The sequence below is a fragment of the Anopheles marshallii genome, chromosome 3 (assembly GCF_943734725.1).
Source record: "Anopheles marshallii chromosome 3, idAnoMarsDA_429_01, whole genome shotgun sequence".
Lineage (NCBI taxonomy): Eukaryota > Metazoa > Arthropoda > Insecta > Diptera > Culicidae > Anopheles > Anopheles marshallii.
In genome coordinates this window covers 18546903-18566159 of record NC_071327.1, presented here as the reverse complement: position 1 = coordinate 18566159, position 19257 = coordinate 18546903, and the positions used below count along the sequence as shown (strand labels likewise).

The window sequence follows — 19257 nt, the reverse complement described above, 5'->3', positions numbered from 1 at the left end:
CCGCACGCACGTTGGTGAAGTGTAACGCAACGAAAAGGATCAATTAATTGTGCATGTTTTTGTGTGTTTTAATGGTGATTTTATCGGTGGAGTTTGTGGTGTATTTTGATTCGTTTCGTTGGAAATCGTTACCCGTGTGTTTCCCGGGCCAAAAGTGTGATTTAATTAAATATCGCTGACGAGCGGTAGGATCGAAGAAGAAAAAAAAACACACACACACATATATCTGCAAACGATAATTTGCACCCTGCCACAGGGGAGGTGAAACAGCAACCTCGAGACCGCGAAAAACGAACCCCGGCGCGATCGCGGGTTTACCTTATTATTATTACTATTTCTGTTTTGTTTACGATTACCTTAGTTCATCGCTGCGAGAGAAAGTCCTGTGCACGTACGGCAAACGAGAAAGTGTTTAAATAAGCAAAGAAACGATCCTGGCACGGGCGGGAAGCAACCTGCAAGGAGTTTCCACACTGCCAGCCATATACCTGCCGGGAAAGCCCCGCCACCACGAAACGTCCAAAATCAGCCACCTCCGAACACCGACCGTAGATGCGTACGGCCGGAAAATGGGGCGCGCAGCAAACAATTTGACTCTGATCATCCGTAAGTATGGCAGGGAACGCACACACACACACACACACCGCGCCGACGGGGGCGTGATTGCGTTGACTCCCTTCGCTAACGATAAGGGGCGTTTAAACAAACTATCAAACAAACTGAAGCTCTGTGCCCGAGGGCAAGGTGTATCATAAGCTTCCCTTCATTTTCTCTCACCCTGTGTGGCGGAAGCTGGAGTGCGTATGTGGTCAACCTGTTTTCCGGCTGCGTACAGTGCGCGCCCCAGTTAGGCCGAGAACGGTGCAATTGAAAGCACATTCCGGCAGCTCCCGACAGGTCGCTGGCGGCGAAGACGCCCCGTGTGTTTTGGATGCCGCTGAACGAGTTTCTTCCATTCCCGGGTGTGCTCGGGTGTGCGCATTTGCGTGCACCGAACAAGTGGAAGCGAAAAATTATCTACACACACAAAGAAAGGAAGGTGCAAAGTGGCACATTATTGTTCTACCGGAATATATAAATATATTTGCCATCAACTTTACCACCCCACGAGGGCTTTTCTCACCCCGTGCGAACACAATTAAGAACGCGCGTGTATGTCTTTTTTTTTGCGGTAATTTGTTAGGTGTTTCCGCTGTTGTGGCGCACCGGTGTATGGGTTGATCTCACGCAACCGATCACCGTTCGTACGGGATCATACCACACTCCGGAACATTCCGTTACGCGCCTTTGTAGGACAGTTTTAATCGTATTCTGACCGACGGGGAATGCTTTCTGTTAGAATGTTTTTCTTCCTCTGCTTGGATAAAGGAAAAGTTTGGAAAATTGAAAAGAAAAAACAGGCCCACTAACAAGCCTCATATTGGAAAATGCTTTCATCAGCTGGACAAACAAAACATTTGTTCGAGATGTAACGATTCGATGGTGAAATTACATCCACGATTAATTCTCACCAATCACTGGCGTGTAATTCCTTACCGAAAACCCCTGAAGCCCTCCATGGGAAAGACTTGTTGCTTTTTGTACTTTACCAACTTATAAAGTACACGCAGATAATCGTTTTGAAGGGCCCTTGGTTACACGTGTAGAATGGCAGTGTGACTTCTACCCCCTTGTTCAATTCCGCGCTGAACATTAGCGCACGGGAACCCTTCTTAGCGGCATTCCAATTGAAGAATTAACCGTCACAATGATAGAGATCGGGAGACCGGAGTCGTCGTCTGGAAGTGTTGGAAAGCAAGCGAATGGAAAAAAAAACAGCCGCGCGCTCCCCTGCAACAGCCCGAGATCCCGTTAAGCGTCATCGCGATCGCCGCAACGTTAATTGCTTGTTAGTGGCTGTAGGGTCTTATGCGCTTACATCTTTCAGTCCCTACCGTACCTGGTAACTGTACCTCTGTGTCCGTCACTTTATCATCTAATTGAAGAGTGCAACAACAATGCCAACCTGGATGCCAGGTCCAGACGATCGCACCATACAATGTCCGGGTGCCCTTGACCAAGTCCCAGTGATTTATAAGCACTGAAGGTTACACGATCGAGTGCGACTACTGACCCAATCTTTCACGGCGACCAACAAGGGTTGTGATGTGCAGAACCGGATTAGAAGATTGATCAGCTTGGCGATACGATCCACACTGTATATATTGTAAGAATTTTACGCCTATTACGTTACCCCCGAGCGGCTCGGAGGCATTCTAGGGTGGGTGAGGCATCGATGGTGATTTCGATCATGTTTTGGCATCTTCACGATCGCCACTGCCAAGTACCGTTTGTTTGTGTTTTTCTTATTCATCTCGTGAAGCGATTTCCATCTAGCCCGGCAGCAGCGGTTCTTTCCTCGCCCATTGCCCGGCGCGATGAAATGAAGTCATTAGTATCAGCTGGAATTTTATTTCGTTTCGTTAGGATGCCCAAGAGAGCGAACAGTTTTGGCACCGGTCCCGCCACCACCGAACGACAGCCCAAGAACAAACGATGGATATTTATAGCATCCGGTTCGGTACGCTGTGGGTTTTATATATCACACGAACCCGGGGGTCCTACGGTGTCGAGAAGACCCTTCACGGGGCCCAGCGCTCGCGAGCCACCCAATCAAGTCTGTCGATACAGTCACTACCATAAGTCAGGCCGGGTTAGGCCGGGTCACCTTCCCGTAAAGACTGCGGGGAATTTTCTCTTCCAAATTTGTCTCTACCCGGTCGGTGGAGTGTGGACGCATTCATTAATATCTTAATCGCGCACCCCAAACCTCGGGAAACCGTTCTGTAACGCTGTGGCTCGCTAGCTGTAAAATATTCTTAATTAACTACCCCTGCTTCGGCTCTTTCGCTCGTTGCCTCCGTATCCGTTCTTCAGCCACTCCGATTGTGTGGTTGTATTTATCAGAACCGTGGTTGTGTTACCGGTGACGATATCATTTCTCATCGAAATTATGTGCCCCGGCGAAAACTCTTCACCCCGTCGCCGCGGGACTGGGATTAATGCGGTGCGGATTTTATGATGCTTTCTGCACCGATACTGCGCCCGGACCGTTCCGACCACTGGCCATATCCACAGCTAACCATTTTACGGGGGTTACAAAACGGACACGTTTGTGCGCAAATTTATTATCGGTGCTCTTCAACCAACCGGTTCATTCCTGGTCTTTTTTTTTGCATGGCACTGAATGGGTCTGCCAACTCGCAGCACACCATACAAAAGGAAATGACAGTTTTCCGCAATTTTGTGGTTGGCGTGTTGGAAAACATATTAGCGGAATGAATAATCTTAATATGCTAATGTGAGATTTTTTTTCTTTGTTCGAGGGTAGGTCGGTTAGTTTATCTTGCCCCATAAACACTGTGCGACATTCGCTAAATGCCTGGAAAGGTATTTTGGGGTGGAATTTTAAACATGTTATCGTAAGAATTCATGGAATTTACGGGATTTTTTTTTGTGCGTTTGCTATAAGCGCAACCAATAACTGTATGGGAGAATGTAAAACTAAAAGATTATTTTTAGCATGAAGCCGTTCGTTACCCTAATCTATCCCAACCCGTCAATCAAACCGTACTTTTATGCGATCTTATCCTAAAGATACTTGAGTTATGCACCACAAGGGGAAGGTGAGGTAGGAAAAAAAAGCTCCAGAACTGCTGCCGAAGCTCAGCTAAATGGAATCAATTGCGTCACTGGGCCTAATCGATCATGATCTATTTTTTATCTCCCATTCCGAACTTCCCCCCCTATTCGCGCCCAATCAGATCAGTCCGATTTGGAAACATACTTAACCTGGAATTTAATTAAATAATCTTTCATCTCCCCTTGCTTGATTAGCTTCATTTCCTTCTTCCGTTTCGGGAGAGCCTCACGAAACCCCCCCAAAAAAAAAAAAAAACAGATAGCACCAAACACCTATCGGACCTAATCAATAAATCGACTTCGTGCGCAACCGGCCGCCTAACGCCGAAGCGTTAAATTGATCAAACTGGAGGGAAGCAAAATACCATTCGAACCAACGGCTCTGCACGAGCCCGGGCGCAAGGGAAGCGAGGACACCGTCGATAACTAATTAACCGACTGACTGACTAACCGATTGGTTGCCACAAATCTGACAGCACCTCGCGCGGCATCCGCGGGAAGCGCACGAGCTCAGCCGAGTTTGATTCCCATAACCCATGCCAAACTGGCCGCGTCTTTTACTCACCCCCCAAAGCGTGGAAAGCTATGTGGGAGATTTAAAAGCATCAACTCATCATCCTCATCAGTAAGGGTTCCCCCCCCCTGGACAACACATCCACCACCACCACCACTACTGTGCGGCGCCCGGGAGTGTTCCCCTTTTTTTCCCGTTCATAATATTAAAACGCACGGTGCAACGCTTGCCGCTTGATCAGACTCACCACCTTCCCTAACCGAGCCCCTTTCACTAATTTGGCATCAATTTGGCACCGATTCTCTGCCAAGGCCAGGGTTGCCCTTACACGGTGCCGATACCTGCTGCGATTAGTGACGGCAGCATAATATGATTATGATCCGGATTTTATGCAGTCCCGCGCGCGCTCGGCGCTCCCATTTTGGGGTGTGGGGGGGGAACGTTTGCTGTGAAAATTTCATTCAAATGCTGATGAGCTTCCGTACCAGCAACAGCACACCGCTCTATGGGGTTGATGGGTTGATACGGTGAACTAAATCCGAACGGTGCTGTGTATCCCGCTGATATTGGTGTCTGGCTGTTTTTTTGTTGCCGTTGTTGCTTCCTCTCGCCTCGGTCTTATCATCACCGGGTGTGACTTACATCTTTATATTGCCATTCTCTTCCGCTACCGCGGGCTGACTTCACTTTTAGACAGGAAAAGGGTAGCGCAAAAAACAAAAACGGTGTCGGTACACGTTGAAAAACCATGAGTGTCAAATCCAATCACCATCGGGAATTATGCTCGTGCTCGGTATTGAAGTTTTCTCACGCTCCCAATGTCACGCGAACGGGAATGAAGCCGGATAGTGGGAAACCTGCTAGCTTAAAAGCCATCCCTTCCCCGATGGGGAAAACATTAAAGATCACTTTATGAAATGATACTCTAATAAGCGGCACCCATCCCATTTAAAAAAAAAACCGGGGGTGACAAACACAACCAGCAACGAAACGTCCGTAAAACCGATTTCCCAAAATCAACTACCGCAATAACGCTTTCCATCTTAATCTCTGCTCCCGTTACAGGAATATGGCTGGCTGTAATTATCTTCCAGTACGGTCACAGCGAGAATGTCGAGCCGAGGGCACTAGAATTATCAGTAAGTAGAAGCACCAAACTACAAACAGAAAATAAAAAAATAAAAATACATTAGTAAAGGCAAAACCTTCCCGGGAGACTTCACATCAGAAGGTACATACTTACAGCAAGAATCTCACACTTAGCGGCTGCTTCCGGCCGGGCTCCGGCCGGGAACTGTTTGTTCTTTTCCATCACGTCTAATTATATCTAGACCGACAGAAGGGAATGCAATTAACGAAATGCACTTTGCATGCAGACGTCGATAGGGCTAATTAAATTACCTTCAAACCGAAACCATCATTATGACGTCAGAGGGCACTGGAAATCTTCGGTATCGGTATCTTAATTTTCATCTCCTGCCTCTTCTGGTACAGAACACCCATTTTTTCACACGAAACCAAACGATGCTCATTCTGGCAAATTGGTTTGTTTTAGTGGTTTTAGTAGCTAGAAAAGAGAAAGAAAAGAAAAACGTTGAGAAAATTAATAAGCAATCGCTGTTCTGTAAGGGAGAAGAATTGCCTTTCCACAACCAATAATTCCCATCTTTCGAATGCATCCCGTGCAACACTCTTTCTCGCAAAAACGGTGCAAATTTTAAGCTTCCCGCTCCGGAACTCATAACTTGTAATGAGATGTTTGCATCTCTCGAGGGGGAAAAAATCTAAATGATGCCGGAACACGCTATCATATTCGCGAAAGAAAAGCAATAATAACGTCCTCAGTAGCAGTCCCTGTGTGCAGAGAGTTCAATCTTTTCGTGTCATCGGACCATTTGCATGCCTCGTTTTCGTTTGCAATCTTTGCACATTACCGTGGATGAGTTACCTTTTTACCGCCCGGGTACGATCAACAGCAGTCAGCATCAGAATCAGCAGACACGATCACCGTCACCGATCCAACGGGCAGATTGGTATCATAATTGACCGAGTGATGAGAGTGTGTTTTATCAGGATGAGGTTTTTTTTTCTGTTCAACCAACGACGATCGAATGGTTTTTCAGACGGAAATGGCTCTATTAAAACCACCCCGAACGCGCGGCGTTCGTTGCGCGACCGAACCATCAAATATGTTTTCAGAAACCGTTTCCTGAACTGATTCATCGATCGTGCAGGGAAAGATGCATAATTTTCCGGCTCGCCAGAGAAAGGCCTTTTTCCCGCGTGGCGCGTAAAAACTGACCCAAATTGTGCGCACAACCCAATGCCCAATATCGGGTGGATCATCGGTAGCGATCGCACGTTGCAATTTGCAACCGAAACCGTGGGATCACCGGAAGCGATAAGAAGCGTTACGCAATGCGGTCGCTCTTCGATGGTCTGCACTGATTGAGCTGTTTACATTTACAGCGGGGGATTTTTTTTGTATATCATTTCTTACGGTTGAAACAAGTTTTTTTTACTATTTCCGGTGAGGATCATAAATTAATAAGCCTTGGACAATAGTAGCAAATGTACACCGATTGTTGCAAATATAGCGCATGCGTATGCGCGGAAATAATCACCGCTAGGGAAAGAGGTCAAATCTGGCGCCAACAGAAAGGTACTCATCAACCGAAAGTGACCCCAATGCAACGAGGAAAATAAACCTCGAAAAAGGAAACATGGGAAACCCTGCACTCGAGCTCGATGATTTTGTCTTCCCTTTCCGGACACACCTTTTCCACCTTTGCAGTGTACGCTCTGACTTGTGCTCTTCCGGCCGCAGCATACGGCATAAAAGTTAAGCAACAGAACGCTAGAAGAAGCGAGCGAGAGTTAGATGTTTTCGGGAAATTTTCATTCCTGCTGACTGGAGGCTTCAAGGCCCATAAACCTATTTGTATCGTCTTCTGCCCGCAAAGGAAGCAAAAGTGCCCCGCTTAGGATTGAAAGCAAGTTGAAAGGGTTCGGGGCCAACAACACACCCTGCGGTGTTACATTCCCAAATTTCGTACGAGTGAATAATTCACTTGGGGCTTGGGGCACAATAGAAAATCTGGCGCTACGCGGCCCGGGATGAGCGCACACTCTCCGGGAGGTTAATGTTTTAATTTAACACTGCCGATTCATTAGGAAATAGAAATGAATCCATGAACTGGCGCTGGTTTGAAGCTTCTAACAATAGGAAAAAAGCGATGATTAATTGTGGCACTTTCTTTATCTGCTCCATCTTGGGTGATCATCGAATCCGGGCCGATCCAACACCTTTGTGGAGATAAGTTTTCCACAAAACAATTCATTAATAACAGCATAACTTCCCCCCAATTTCCCTTTCAACCTAACCAACAGGAAACAAACATGCAGAGCAATTTTCTTGTACAACCCCAAAAAAGAAGCATAATTCCGGTGCACTTTTATGTAAATATTATGCAAGGAGCATAGCCAACAGCAAGAAAAAAAATCCCCCAACCCCAATGTCAGCTAGTTCACACGCCCTGTCACATGCACCTCGGTTGGTTCCTTTTTTTCTCACTTGTCTTAACAAATCAGTGCAGTTTGTTTTTACTTTCATGCTAAACAATTATCGCCACCATAATTTCGTACACGGCCGCATAATTTTTGTGCAACGCCCCGAAAGTGCCAACCTTCGCGGACGAGTGTGCGCAAACATTGAAGGGGCAGTAAGGGGAAAGGGAGGCCCCAGCAATGCTTATGCAAAGAGAACCCCTCATTATCATAAATGGTGCGAGAGCGTGTGCGCCATCTTATGTTATGCCGAGCGCTTACGGACACGTCCGTGCAGCATGAGGAAGTAATTCACGCGGGTCGGATCATAATAATAGGCCCTCGCCAAACTTCACTTTCGGATGGAACATTTTAGACGAGCTTGGTGCTTTGCTGGTTGCTGGTGGATTGTATTAGTTTGGCAATTTTGTGTATACGTCTGCGTGGTCAAAAATAAAACCGTAACATAACACCGGGTAATGACCACCGCATGTGCGACTTCCTGTTGGTGCACAATGGTAATTGCCAAAAGGGTGGCATAACGATCGAGGACGACGAGGGTTCAATTGCTTTACCACAACCAGAGACATTCATCCAAAGAGACCCAGACATTAGTGGTGAGTGAATCTGATTCAGATTGATGACTCTTGGAACTGAATGAATAAATCTCTATTCCAAACATTGTTGAATCCTCAAGAATTATTATTCCTCAAAGATTTATGAATTCTCAAGAGTTATCAATCCTCAAGATTCATGAATCTTGAAAAATTCTTGAAACTTGAACTTGAAATAACTTTGAGGATTCATAATTTTTTAAAAGAATCATGAATCTTTGGTGGTTTATTTATCTATGGAGAGTCGACTTCTGAGAGTTGTTTTTTGAGAGTCGACATGAATCTTGAGGATTCATGAATTTTAGACGATTTACTTGTCTTTGGAGAGTCGACTTCTGAGAGTTGATTTTTTGAGAGTCGACATGAATCTTGAGGATCATTAAATCCTCGAAGATTCATGATCTTTCAGGATTTACTTGTCTTTGGAGAGTCAACTTCTGAGGGTTGATGGTTTGAGAGTCGAATGAATCTTGAGGATCATTGATCCTTGAGGATTTATTTATCTTTGGAGAGTCAACTTCCAATTTAAATAACTCCTTACTAAAGATTCATATACAAGTCGCTTCTCAAAAGATTTATTTAGCACATCATTAATTCAGTCATTCGAAATTGGTTTACATTGGTTTGCAAGAGAGAAAGCTCGCTACCGGTTGCACACATCTCGTTCAGCCTCGTTCTTGAAGGTTCGTTGTGTAACACAATCAGTTCTTTCATCACTTCTATTGGCCGTATCGGTGATCGAAGCTATTCATCAGGCTGTTGAAGCAGATCGCCATCAACTCCATCCAACAAGCAAGGGGCAACGCGGTAAACGCCAGCGGTTTAACACTTCTTTTCACAATGTAAACAAAACACGCACGCTGTTTGCACTGCACACTGGTGGAAACAAACATCAAACAATACTTTCTAGGCGCGCACAAAGCCGGCAGCCGCGTGCATACCAGGTGGAAAGTTGAAGCACACATAGAACGGGTCCGTCCTCCCCCGTTCACGGGGGTTGGGCCACCAATTGTGCAAAGCGCAAGGTCTAAATACATCACATTAGGCGTGTACCAGCACCAGCGGGGAAAATTTACAACGGCCGCTAGGAAAGCCCCACCGTGCAGCAGTTTTCACTTGTAGCCCGTTTTTCCCCCCGGATTGTGCGTCTGCTCCGATCCGTTTGTGATGTTTGCGGTTTTAAAGCTGCCCCATGTTAAACATCGAATTAACCTCCCAGTCGTTTTTATTGATGTGGTGGCGGCCCATACACACAGAGGCCTTTTTTATCACTCGCTCACGAACCGAGATGCCTACAGGGAAATTCACAACAATACCCCTTGTCCTTCTTTCTCTCTCCTATGAGATGAGCTTACTTACTGGAGCACTTTTGCTTTTGATACTACCCCTGTGGGAAGTGGACGGCGAACATAAACTATGCCATCCCAGCAGCGTTGCATAAATATGTTATTAGCCTGCTAATAAGCTTCCAGCGTCCAGCGGCTTCCCACACATGCAGCTGAATGGTTATGCTTGCACGCTGATCTTATGCCTGTCAACTGGATCACAATGAATGGTTGTCTTCTTTAGGTGGTTTTTTTCTATAGCTGCAAGGGAAATCCTTTGCATACGCAACGTGTGAACTTAATGCGAAACCGGTATGCTATTATGCGTCGGCAAGCCCGGTAGAGAACAGAGAAATGTAGTGCACAAGATGCTTGCAAATATTCCTCACAAAAGCGAGAACTATTGCTTTGTTTCTTCGGCTACTTTTTCATCTCTTAATGAGAAGCCATCGAATGAACGGAAAGAAAAGTAACGTAACGTGGCTGTTTCGAGGCAGCTTTGCGGTTCTCGTGTGCTTTTCCATTCCTCGCAAATCAATCCATCAACGTAACGGATCTGGAGAGATCAAGCTTTAGGCTTAAAGTAATGCCCAACCCACCAGCATTTTAAAACGATCATGATAACGATCAATCAATCCGTGATTAATCTTCACGATCACCGCACAAATTCCTCGCTCTAGACAAAGATACCACCTTTTAGGAGCCGAAGTTATCGTCAAACTGCCCGGAACATAAACATATCTCTGACGGTACGGAAGTGATAACGATCAGCACGGTAATCGACACGGGTTTCGCCATCACCGGGCCATTCCATCAGAAGATCTTTGCCAATTCGCAATTCTTTTGTTTCTTTTTCGAATCTTCCTAGCTAATTTACCACGACAACTTCTTTGGAGTGCGATGGGAATTTGCAAAACGGAACGATCGTCGCCCGCCCGTCATGAGGCACTGCAAGATTAGGAAGAAAAGGGGTGTGATGAAACGAAGAATAGCTGCAACCTATCATTTTGGTTAATTTAAACACGATATAACTAGGTATTTCCCCTTGAGGGGGTTTTCGTTGAAGTTGCTCCAGTTCCATTTAAAGTTGAACTTCCTAAGGAAACCCCTAAACAGGTCATTACCTACGTCACTCCCCGGTAACTAGGTGATGACAGATGATAAAAACCAGCCCATGTGCTGGGCCATTTGATGTCCAAAAACATGAATTGATATTTTAATCCTAATAATAATCCGAAGGATGCCACCCATTCACCAGAAATTAATTTCCACTTCGAGGCCACCGAAGTTGTAGTTGTCGTGTGATGAACTTCCATGCCAAACATCTCCAAAAGGACACTAAGAAAAGCAAAACGAAATGTTAAAACCTTTCTAATTAAATTAAATTCCTATGCTGAAACGTGCCCCTGATAATGGACACGTTTAACGTTCCTACGCGTTGTTCAAATAAATTAGCAAACTTTTGCCCCAGATTAGTCGCAAACACGTCTTCATCGGCTTGGTGGCAATAATTTTTCGTACTTTCTCACTTGTTGCATACAGAAAAATACGTCATAAGCAAGACACTTGCTGCTAATACATTCAGCGAATTCCCGTACCGACGACGAACTGGACGGGAGGATTGTAAATCTTAACGAAGATAACACTGGCGGCCAAGCCAAGAAAAGGGTGCTACAACTTTAATTGAAACTCTCGGTTCGGGTTTGCTATGCATTATTCATGACGTCTGACGTCTAGTTCTTGCCCACGGGTCAGAAACCTTCCGACTAACCTACTGCCGACCACCAGTGACCCAGTGGGAAAAACTTTATCCAACCAACAGCGTTGGCTTTATTGTGTGTATGTTTTATTTTTTCTTAATTCCATGAGCTAATATCTGGACAGCGGGACACTTGGGCTTAGTCCATTAAAAACCCTCCCAGCTCCAGACTTTATCGTCTCGATCGGTACTCCGCACACCATTCTAATGCGCTTTTTGATGAGAGCTCCAACGCAACTCTGACTAAGCAAGAATGCTCTTTAAGAGTTATGAGAGTAACATTTCGGAAGATGTTCCTATTATGATTAACAGACTCATCGGGCTGACCTTTGAAAGAAAGACTAATTTCTAGAATGGTGCAGCTCACTAATTCCACACTCTATCTCTCTAATTAGCTGCTTGGGTGCATGGTAATAACATACTTCAGGTGTACCGAACCTGTATAACTAGCTCTTGACTATTGGTTAGACAACAAACAGCAAGACACCCTAGTTAGAAGCAATAATCTTTTAATTGCTGTCGCATTACCTTTCTTCAATGCTGAGAAAAAAGATATTAGAATTCGTCTATGATTAGGTGTGCGATGATTCTATAAATCTCGACAGAATGTTTCCAAAACTAATTATTGGTTATTTTTAATGCCTAACGGCTTCAGTATAACTAGGCATATATTACGGAAAACAGAAACATCTGTTCTGCGAACATAATCGAACCCATAATCGTTACAGTTTCTACCAGCAGAGAGCGTAGAGCAAACATCTCTGCAGAGCTAATCGTCGGGAAAAATGTAGTCGCCAACCGGCTTCGATTCAATTACACAGTCTGATTGGCACGGACAGTTAAAATGATCAAGTGCTTGTGGAGGAGAAACCCGAACACATACACACACACACACACACACACACAGAACATCGAGCGCATTTCTCCGGCCGAATCACGCGAAAACGTTGTTTGGAAAGCAAGGCAGCAACAGGCAGCGAAAAAGTGAAAAATAAATTCCACCAATAATGCTGCCTGGCTTCTTTTTCGCGTTTGCATTTAACGATCTGCGGAGCGCGACTGGTTGGCTGCAGGGCTACGGAGAAGACGCAGTTGACATGAAACTAAAACAACAGGGAAAATTCACCACCTGCTTGAGACCGAAACGACCGAAGCGATGTTAGTAGGAACGCAAGCGAAACAAGCTTTCCACGTTAGAAGTGCACAGCACGGACAGTAGACAGATGTACTGGTATGAATATTATACCATAGCATCAGTATTATTGCGTGCAGCCGAAGTGATTGAATTGTTTTACAACACTAAGCTCTGGAGCATCTGCGAACGGATCTTGAGCGTGACACAATGCATTATTATTTTACAATTAATTGCGAAAGACTCACATTGTACCATGCTTCGAATGGGCATTGCACGTTGATTGATTTTCTGCGTACAAAGTTATTCATCTAAATATTTGCTCTGGAAGATAAAACATCAGCTAATCAGTTTTACAGTAGTTAAACGTCCATCAGCGGGACGACCGGGTGGTGTATTGATAGCGGCGCTGGTTTTCACACGACCAGACCGGTCCAAAATCCCATCCGGACCTAATCCCCCCGTACGCAGGACAGGCTATCGCAGTTAGTCGAGTAGATAAAGCCAAAAAAACACAGAAATGGCAGGCCTCTCCTAGACCTGTTGAGGATGTTGTGCCGATAAAGAAGAAGATTAATCAGTTTTAATAGCTATAGATAAAATCCTGCTTAAACAGTTCAAGAACAAATCTATTCCAAATTATTCCTCGCTCCAACTAACCTCCATCCACATGTTTAGCCCGACGTTCCGCTCGTTTGTAATTAATAAAAATCAAACAACTCTTGATCGCTGGCTGGCATCTTTCTTCACGCGACCTCACTAGTCGCGGTCTGATGATGGCCACTGACCGGAAAATTGTGGCGTTTAACGTTACAATTAGCGGGTCACATGTACGGCACACAGTCAGCCCCGTTGTTGGCGACTACCATGCATCAGCGGCGACCGTACGCGGTGATGTTCTTTGTGTCTTTGTTTTTAGTTTAGTTTTTGCTGATATTTATCTCATTTTGCCATCCATCCTTCCTTCCATCCGCTGGTAAGATTGATATTTTGTTAGAGCCGAGTGTTGTAAGCACGAACGATGAGGATGCTCACAGCGAGCATCTTCACACAAACAACCCCGAAAGGGCATAAGATTATTATCAATTTGTTGTACCGGCAATTTGATGAAAACTGGTTTCTTTTCATTTTCTTTAATTTTCAAACGTACCATGCACAATTGCTCCATCTTCATCTTGGGTCCGCTCCCTTTCCAAACGCTTTCCACCAGGGGGGTGGGATCGACGGATCAAAGCTGTATCAATGCGCGCGCTTCACGTTGTTTTTCTTTTGCTTCACAAGAGCCCTAATCATGTGGTTTGTGGGTGTCCGTCCGTAGCGGTAACAATCGATGCGTATCGAATTTGGCAAACCGTTTTTTTGCAAGGGAAAGTCATCGGTGTGGATGTGTTCTTATGTTCATGAGTGGCTCACTGCTCTATCTTTAACGCGAGCAATCGAGCGTTCGCTTTCTTTTCACTTTCATGTGCATATTTTATGCATGCATGTGTGCATGCACACAACACCATCTAAAATGAGATTAATAAATGATATTATCTTTATAGAAATCACGGTTGAGAGTCACTAAGAGTTAGCGATTTGCATACAGCTTAAGCTTAGAAATTATTACAAAGCACTTACCATCATCGGCTTGGTTGTCTTCCTTGTCCATTTAGGTACCATGGCGACCGATACCGTATCATGTGCCCCAACAGCAGCTCCAGCAATCACAGCAACCGCAGCAGCTGATCAGCGTTGCCAGCTTCGACACGACGAGCAAGGATGAACTGGTTCATATCGCACAGCACAATGCGCAGATCCTGAAGCAGTTCAACCAACCGATCGCCCAGTACAGCCAGCACCCGCAGGGTGGCATGAAGGTGCAGATCACGACCCATCAACAAGCACCCGGACCAAGCCCAGCCGCCTCTGTGCAGCAGCAACATCATCAACATCATCACCATCACCTTCAGCATGGTGCACCTTCCTTCGGCCATACGCCGGCCGGTCCGCCCAAATACATGACGACACCGCTGCTGCAAACGATCTACCCGGGGGCACCGCACAAGCAGCAACAGTCACCGGCACAGTCCAAACCGTTCGTCAAGTCCGATCAAATCACCACGCTCAATATGGTGCACAGTTCGACACCGAAGATCACGGCCGCCATTTCCACGCACGGTGCGGTTGGTGTCAAGTCGGCCAAGTTCAACGGACAATTTAGGTATGAATCATCGACACATGTCTGCCTCGTTAGTCCTCAATACTCATCCGGTAACTTCCTCTCACTACACTTTACAGGGACGTTCAACCGACGATCGTTCAGAAATCGACGCTGAAACCTCATCCCGTGATGAACAAGCTACAGTCCCACCTGGGCATCACTGGTTTCCGACAGAAACAGCCAGTCGCTACCAGTTCGAATCGATTGGAGCATTTCATCAATCCGAATCATCTCTACGGGACCTACATCCAGTTCGGTCAGTCGCCCGCCCTCAGTCCGGCCTCCTTGGCGCCCTCCAAGACGAAGTTCCTTAGCCAGCTGGGCTCTGGAGTGCCAACCTTCGACACGCAAACGCTCAAGAACTTCTTCAATGCGCCCGGGTACACGCCGAGCGTGGGACAGTTCAAGAAGCTTAACTTCATCCAACAGCAACAGCAGCTCCAGCAAGGTGCGCCCAGCGGAAAGTTCTCCTTCCCACACTTCAACCAAATACCCGCAGACCTAGCCGAATTCCCGAAGAAGTACGTAACGCCTTCATCGGCGGAAAAGGAACTTACCAAGACCGGTTCGGGTGGACTCGATTCGACACCACTCTTTCCACATCTTCCACCGAGCGTACTGACCCCGTTCTTCCAGCAAGTTCAGCAGCAACAGCAGCAGCACAGTTCCTCCTCCAGCTTCATCTCCGGTAACAAGTACAATAACTTCAATCTGAAAACACAGCATCCGGCACCACCGGTGTCATCGCCGGCAGGTTCAACCGGTGGGTCTTCCACGAAGCACAGCTTCACGCAGGGACAGTTCCAATCGGACCGTGAGTCACTCAGCAACTTCGGCAGTCAAGTGTTCGGTGGAGGTGCGTTCAGTGCTTACAGCACCCAGCAACCACTGCCGATCGAGCATAAGCCGTACGAAGTACTTAAATTTAAGGAATCTCCAGGCAAACAACTCTCGACCAAGTTCAACGAGATACACGACGAGTACAGCAAGAATCTGGTCCCACCGCCACCGAGCACCCAGCAGGCATTCCTGCCAACTGTGCTGAATCACCTTGCGGAGTCATCCCCGAGCAAGGACCCGATTGAAATTCTGAACAAGTACAACATCAATCCTCACTCACCGCTGCAGGACGCTAATCGGTTTAGTTACGAGTTCCCCCGGCCGACTCCGGTGTCGCATGCGGCTTCTACCAGTGGTTCCGTACCGACTACCGTCAGTACGACTACCACCACCACCACTACCCAGTTCCCGACGGCAACAACCTTACCAAGGCAGCAGTACTATCAGCACCATTACAACCAGTATCAGTTCCCGGGAGAGCAAAGCTTCCACAACCATCAGTCCTCCTCGCCTGTCCTGGTCACGCCTGTAAACGAGCTAAGCGAGAACGGTTGGTTCACCAGGGAGAAGTACCTTACGACGGAGAAACCTAACGTCTTCAAGAATCTATTCCGCCCGGTGGAGAGTGAATACAAGCAGCACAAGCTGATGCATCCGGCCTATACTGGGCTGCCACCAAACCGGCGACCCACGGCGACAGCTTCCTCGACTACGACGTCTACCTCTGCCGGTCCCACCACCAACTCTCCGTGGGATCAATCGACCGAAGAACCCATCATTACGCATAGCTTCTTCACGATCGAGGACGCGATCGCTGATCCGACGCTGATCCCGCCGAGGTCCAAAAACAAGTACAAGTACACGACGGACGCCGAGGAGGAGAATCGACAGGAAGATCTACAGCTGGAAATCGTTACCATTGGACCGTTCTTCGGGTCGGAGGAGTCCCCTATTCAGCAGGTAGTAACGACACCTGCTCCAACCAGGGCCCAAGGTTCGAAGGGATCCAATGGTCAACAACATCGCCGAAGACGTCCCAAACCACATCATCAGAGCAGTACTACGACGGAGTACACCACGGAACAGGATTCTACGGAATCGACCACGAACGCCATCAGCCCAAGCCTCAATACGGTGGATAATCGAAACCGAAATCGCATCCGTTTCCGTCCGAAGCCCGTTACCACCGTAATATCTCCGATCGCCGCTATAGTGGAGACGGAGGCGGCCACCACAAACCTACCGACTCCACCGCCGCTGCCAACCTTCGTGTCTAGCGAGGAGTTTGACGGTGCGGTAATTAAAAAGTTCCGCAAGAAGCCGCACTTCACGCGCAACCGTTTCAACGTGCTCAACCAGCGAGAAGAGGAGAAAAACTCGGTCCTCGACCAAACGGAACCCTCACTGGCCACGCCAACCTTAACCACGATTTCCTCCACCAGCACATCGACGTCTGCGGCCGTTAGTACACCCGCGGAAGCATTACCTTCGCTTCCATCCCTCGGTGGAGGCTTCCGATCACGCTACCGACCAGCGGCTCCACAGCAGAAGGGTAAAGATTCTCAGGAGGACACTCAACCGATCAACGGCGATGGGTTGAAATTGAACTCTCGTCTCCCGGGTCGACTTCCACCGACGGCAGCATCGTCCACCGTTGCCACCTCGACTGACTCTGCGGCGGTGGCTCTGTTCAATTCGGACGAATCGAACATAAACTCGTCCGAACCACAGAATCGAACTCGCGGTGGAGAACATAACCGGCCGCGCTTCAGCATTAAGGAGTACCGGAACAAACTGAACCGTACCGTAACGAGCACAGCCGGCCCAACAAGCACCGCTGCATCTCCAGTGAGTGATCTTGAAACGACAACCGCACCAAAGCTTCGTTTCCCTACGCGCAATCGCTTCCTGGTGAACGCACGTCTTAATAAGACGGTGGAATCGAACGACATCGTCCCGACGGGCACCGGCGGTGTCACAACGGAAAAGACGGCCAACGAGACGACGACCAGAAGTTCGTTCAGACCGCACGGTACGCGCACGTACAATCGATTCACGGTGAAAAAACCTTCCACGGAATCACCGCAAACATCGACGAGCGCTGGCACTGTGACGCGCGGTCAAGCATCGAACGGAGCTAACCTGGCGACGCGCGGACGTACGAAGACGGCCTACGATCAGGCAGTGGCTGCCAATCGTACGCTAGCCGCCGGTACGTACAATACCACAGCATCGCTTATTAACAGACGACCACCGAAGATCACCTTGCGGCAGCGCATTCAGAACTACAACCGTAAGAAGGAGATGGAACAGACCAACACAGCAGCTGGCGCTGCAAATGATGACACGTTGAAGCGCGGCGACGAGGTAGCTGACGTTCCGTCGGTGGACCAGAACAGCGTGTTGGCATTCTCGGGCGAACAGAACCGTCCGATCGATGATCTAGGTACGCTTGGCGATCGGTTCGAATCTTCCAACGGTGGTACGGACGATGTGACGACACGGTCCAGCACGACCGAAAGCTATCGGCATCACGAAACGGCTATAATGAAGATATCGCCCAAAGACCCGAACGGTGCCACTGCCGCCACCAACGGCGAAGATTACGATCTGAACAGTGCGTCGTCGGACTATTCGAAGCGCGTGGTCGAACTAACGCTGTCCGGGACGGGCAGTAAGGATCGGGGCAACTTTAAGTCCGTCAACAAGGGTTTACTGTCGCGCAAGGTGCCAGGTTACTTTACGCTCGCTACCGAGGATCCCATTCTACCGATTGAGGCATTTTTCCCGCAGGTGAAAAAACCGAGCGGCGGTCTAGCGTGATCGGTGACGCTTTCCGCTTAGATAACTGCAATTTTGCCAGTGGCTTTCGCGTCAGAAAATCCTGCCCTTGCATTATCAGGAACGACATTCCCTACTTTTAGCTCTACCATGCATGTAGAAATGTGTTTGCTTTTGTAAAGGTGTGTGTTTGTGTGAACGGTAATGGACTCGAACGCCCGTAGTATTTAAATTGCAAGTATTTAACGAGTTTTTGTAACCAGGCCAGGCCGGGTGATCATCGCCAACGACCAACCGGGAGCATTCGAGGGGTTTTTTTTATTGGCGTGCGTCCACAATTCGCGCTCCCCGCAGTGTAGGAGTTCAAGAGTAAGATTGTGTACCGTGCGTTAAGGGCTCCGTTCGCGGGAAAACAAACGGAACTGACTGGAACCGTAAACAGGCACCCCCGTCGCCGTATAGTACTGTAAATTATGCAAAACCTTTACTTTTAAGTGACCTTTTTAGTTTAGTAGAAAACAGCGATAGCAATGGGAGGGAGAGAGTGGTTTGTCGCACCTTAAACGATTGGGACCCACTGGTATGTCCTTTTTAAATTCGCAAAGATTTTATTTATTCCGTTTACTGTCCTTTCTTATTTTTACAATTCGTCCGATAAGATGCTAGCTCTAACTATAAGCGCAAACAATAGAGACGTTTTATTACGACGACGTTACGATCATGCGTAACGATTTGAAAGCAGGTTAACGCGCGGCCTGCTTCCGATTGTCCTGGTGTTTGTTAGCGTTTTATTAGTCGTCTTTCTGTTTTTTTTAACAAAACACCTTGTACTATACTTTAGCTTAAGCATTATAAATCGTTT

General features: G+C 47.3%; 1 protein-coding gene across 1 annotated transcript; it reads left to right on the top strand.

Annotated features, from left to right (window-relative positions):
* Positions 1-569: 569 nt before the first annotated feature.
* Positions 570-18437, top strand: LOC128714750 (mucin-5AC-like). The gene is made up of 4 exons (XM_053809631.1): positions 570-606; positions 5261-5334; positions 14227-14774; positions 14852-18437. The coding sequence occupies exons 1-4, from the start codon at positions 570-572 to the stop codon at positions 18435-18437; spliced, it is 4245 nt and encodes a 1414-aa protein (XP_053665606.1).
* Positions 18438-19257: the final 820 nt, after the last annotated feature.

Excerpts from the sequence above, each read along its gene's own strand:
- LOC128714750 (XM_053809631.1), top strand. The coding sequence starts at position 570 with ATGGGGCGCGCAGCAAACAATTTGACTCTGATCATCC. Across the intron at positions 607-5,260 it reads CAATTTGACTCTGATCATCC|GAATATGGCTGGCTGTAATT; the intron begins GTAAGTATGGCA and ends CTCCCGTTACAG. Across the intron at positions 14,775-14,851 it reads AAGTTCAACGGACAATTTAG|GGACGTTCAACCGACGATCG; the intron begins GTATGAATCATC and ends TACACTTTACAG.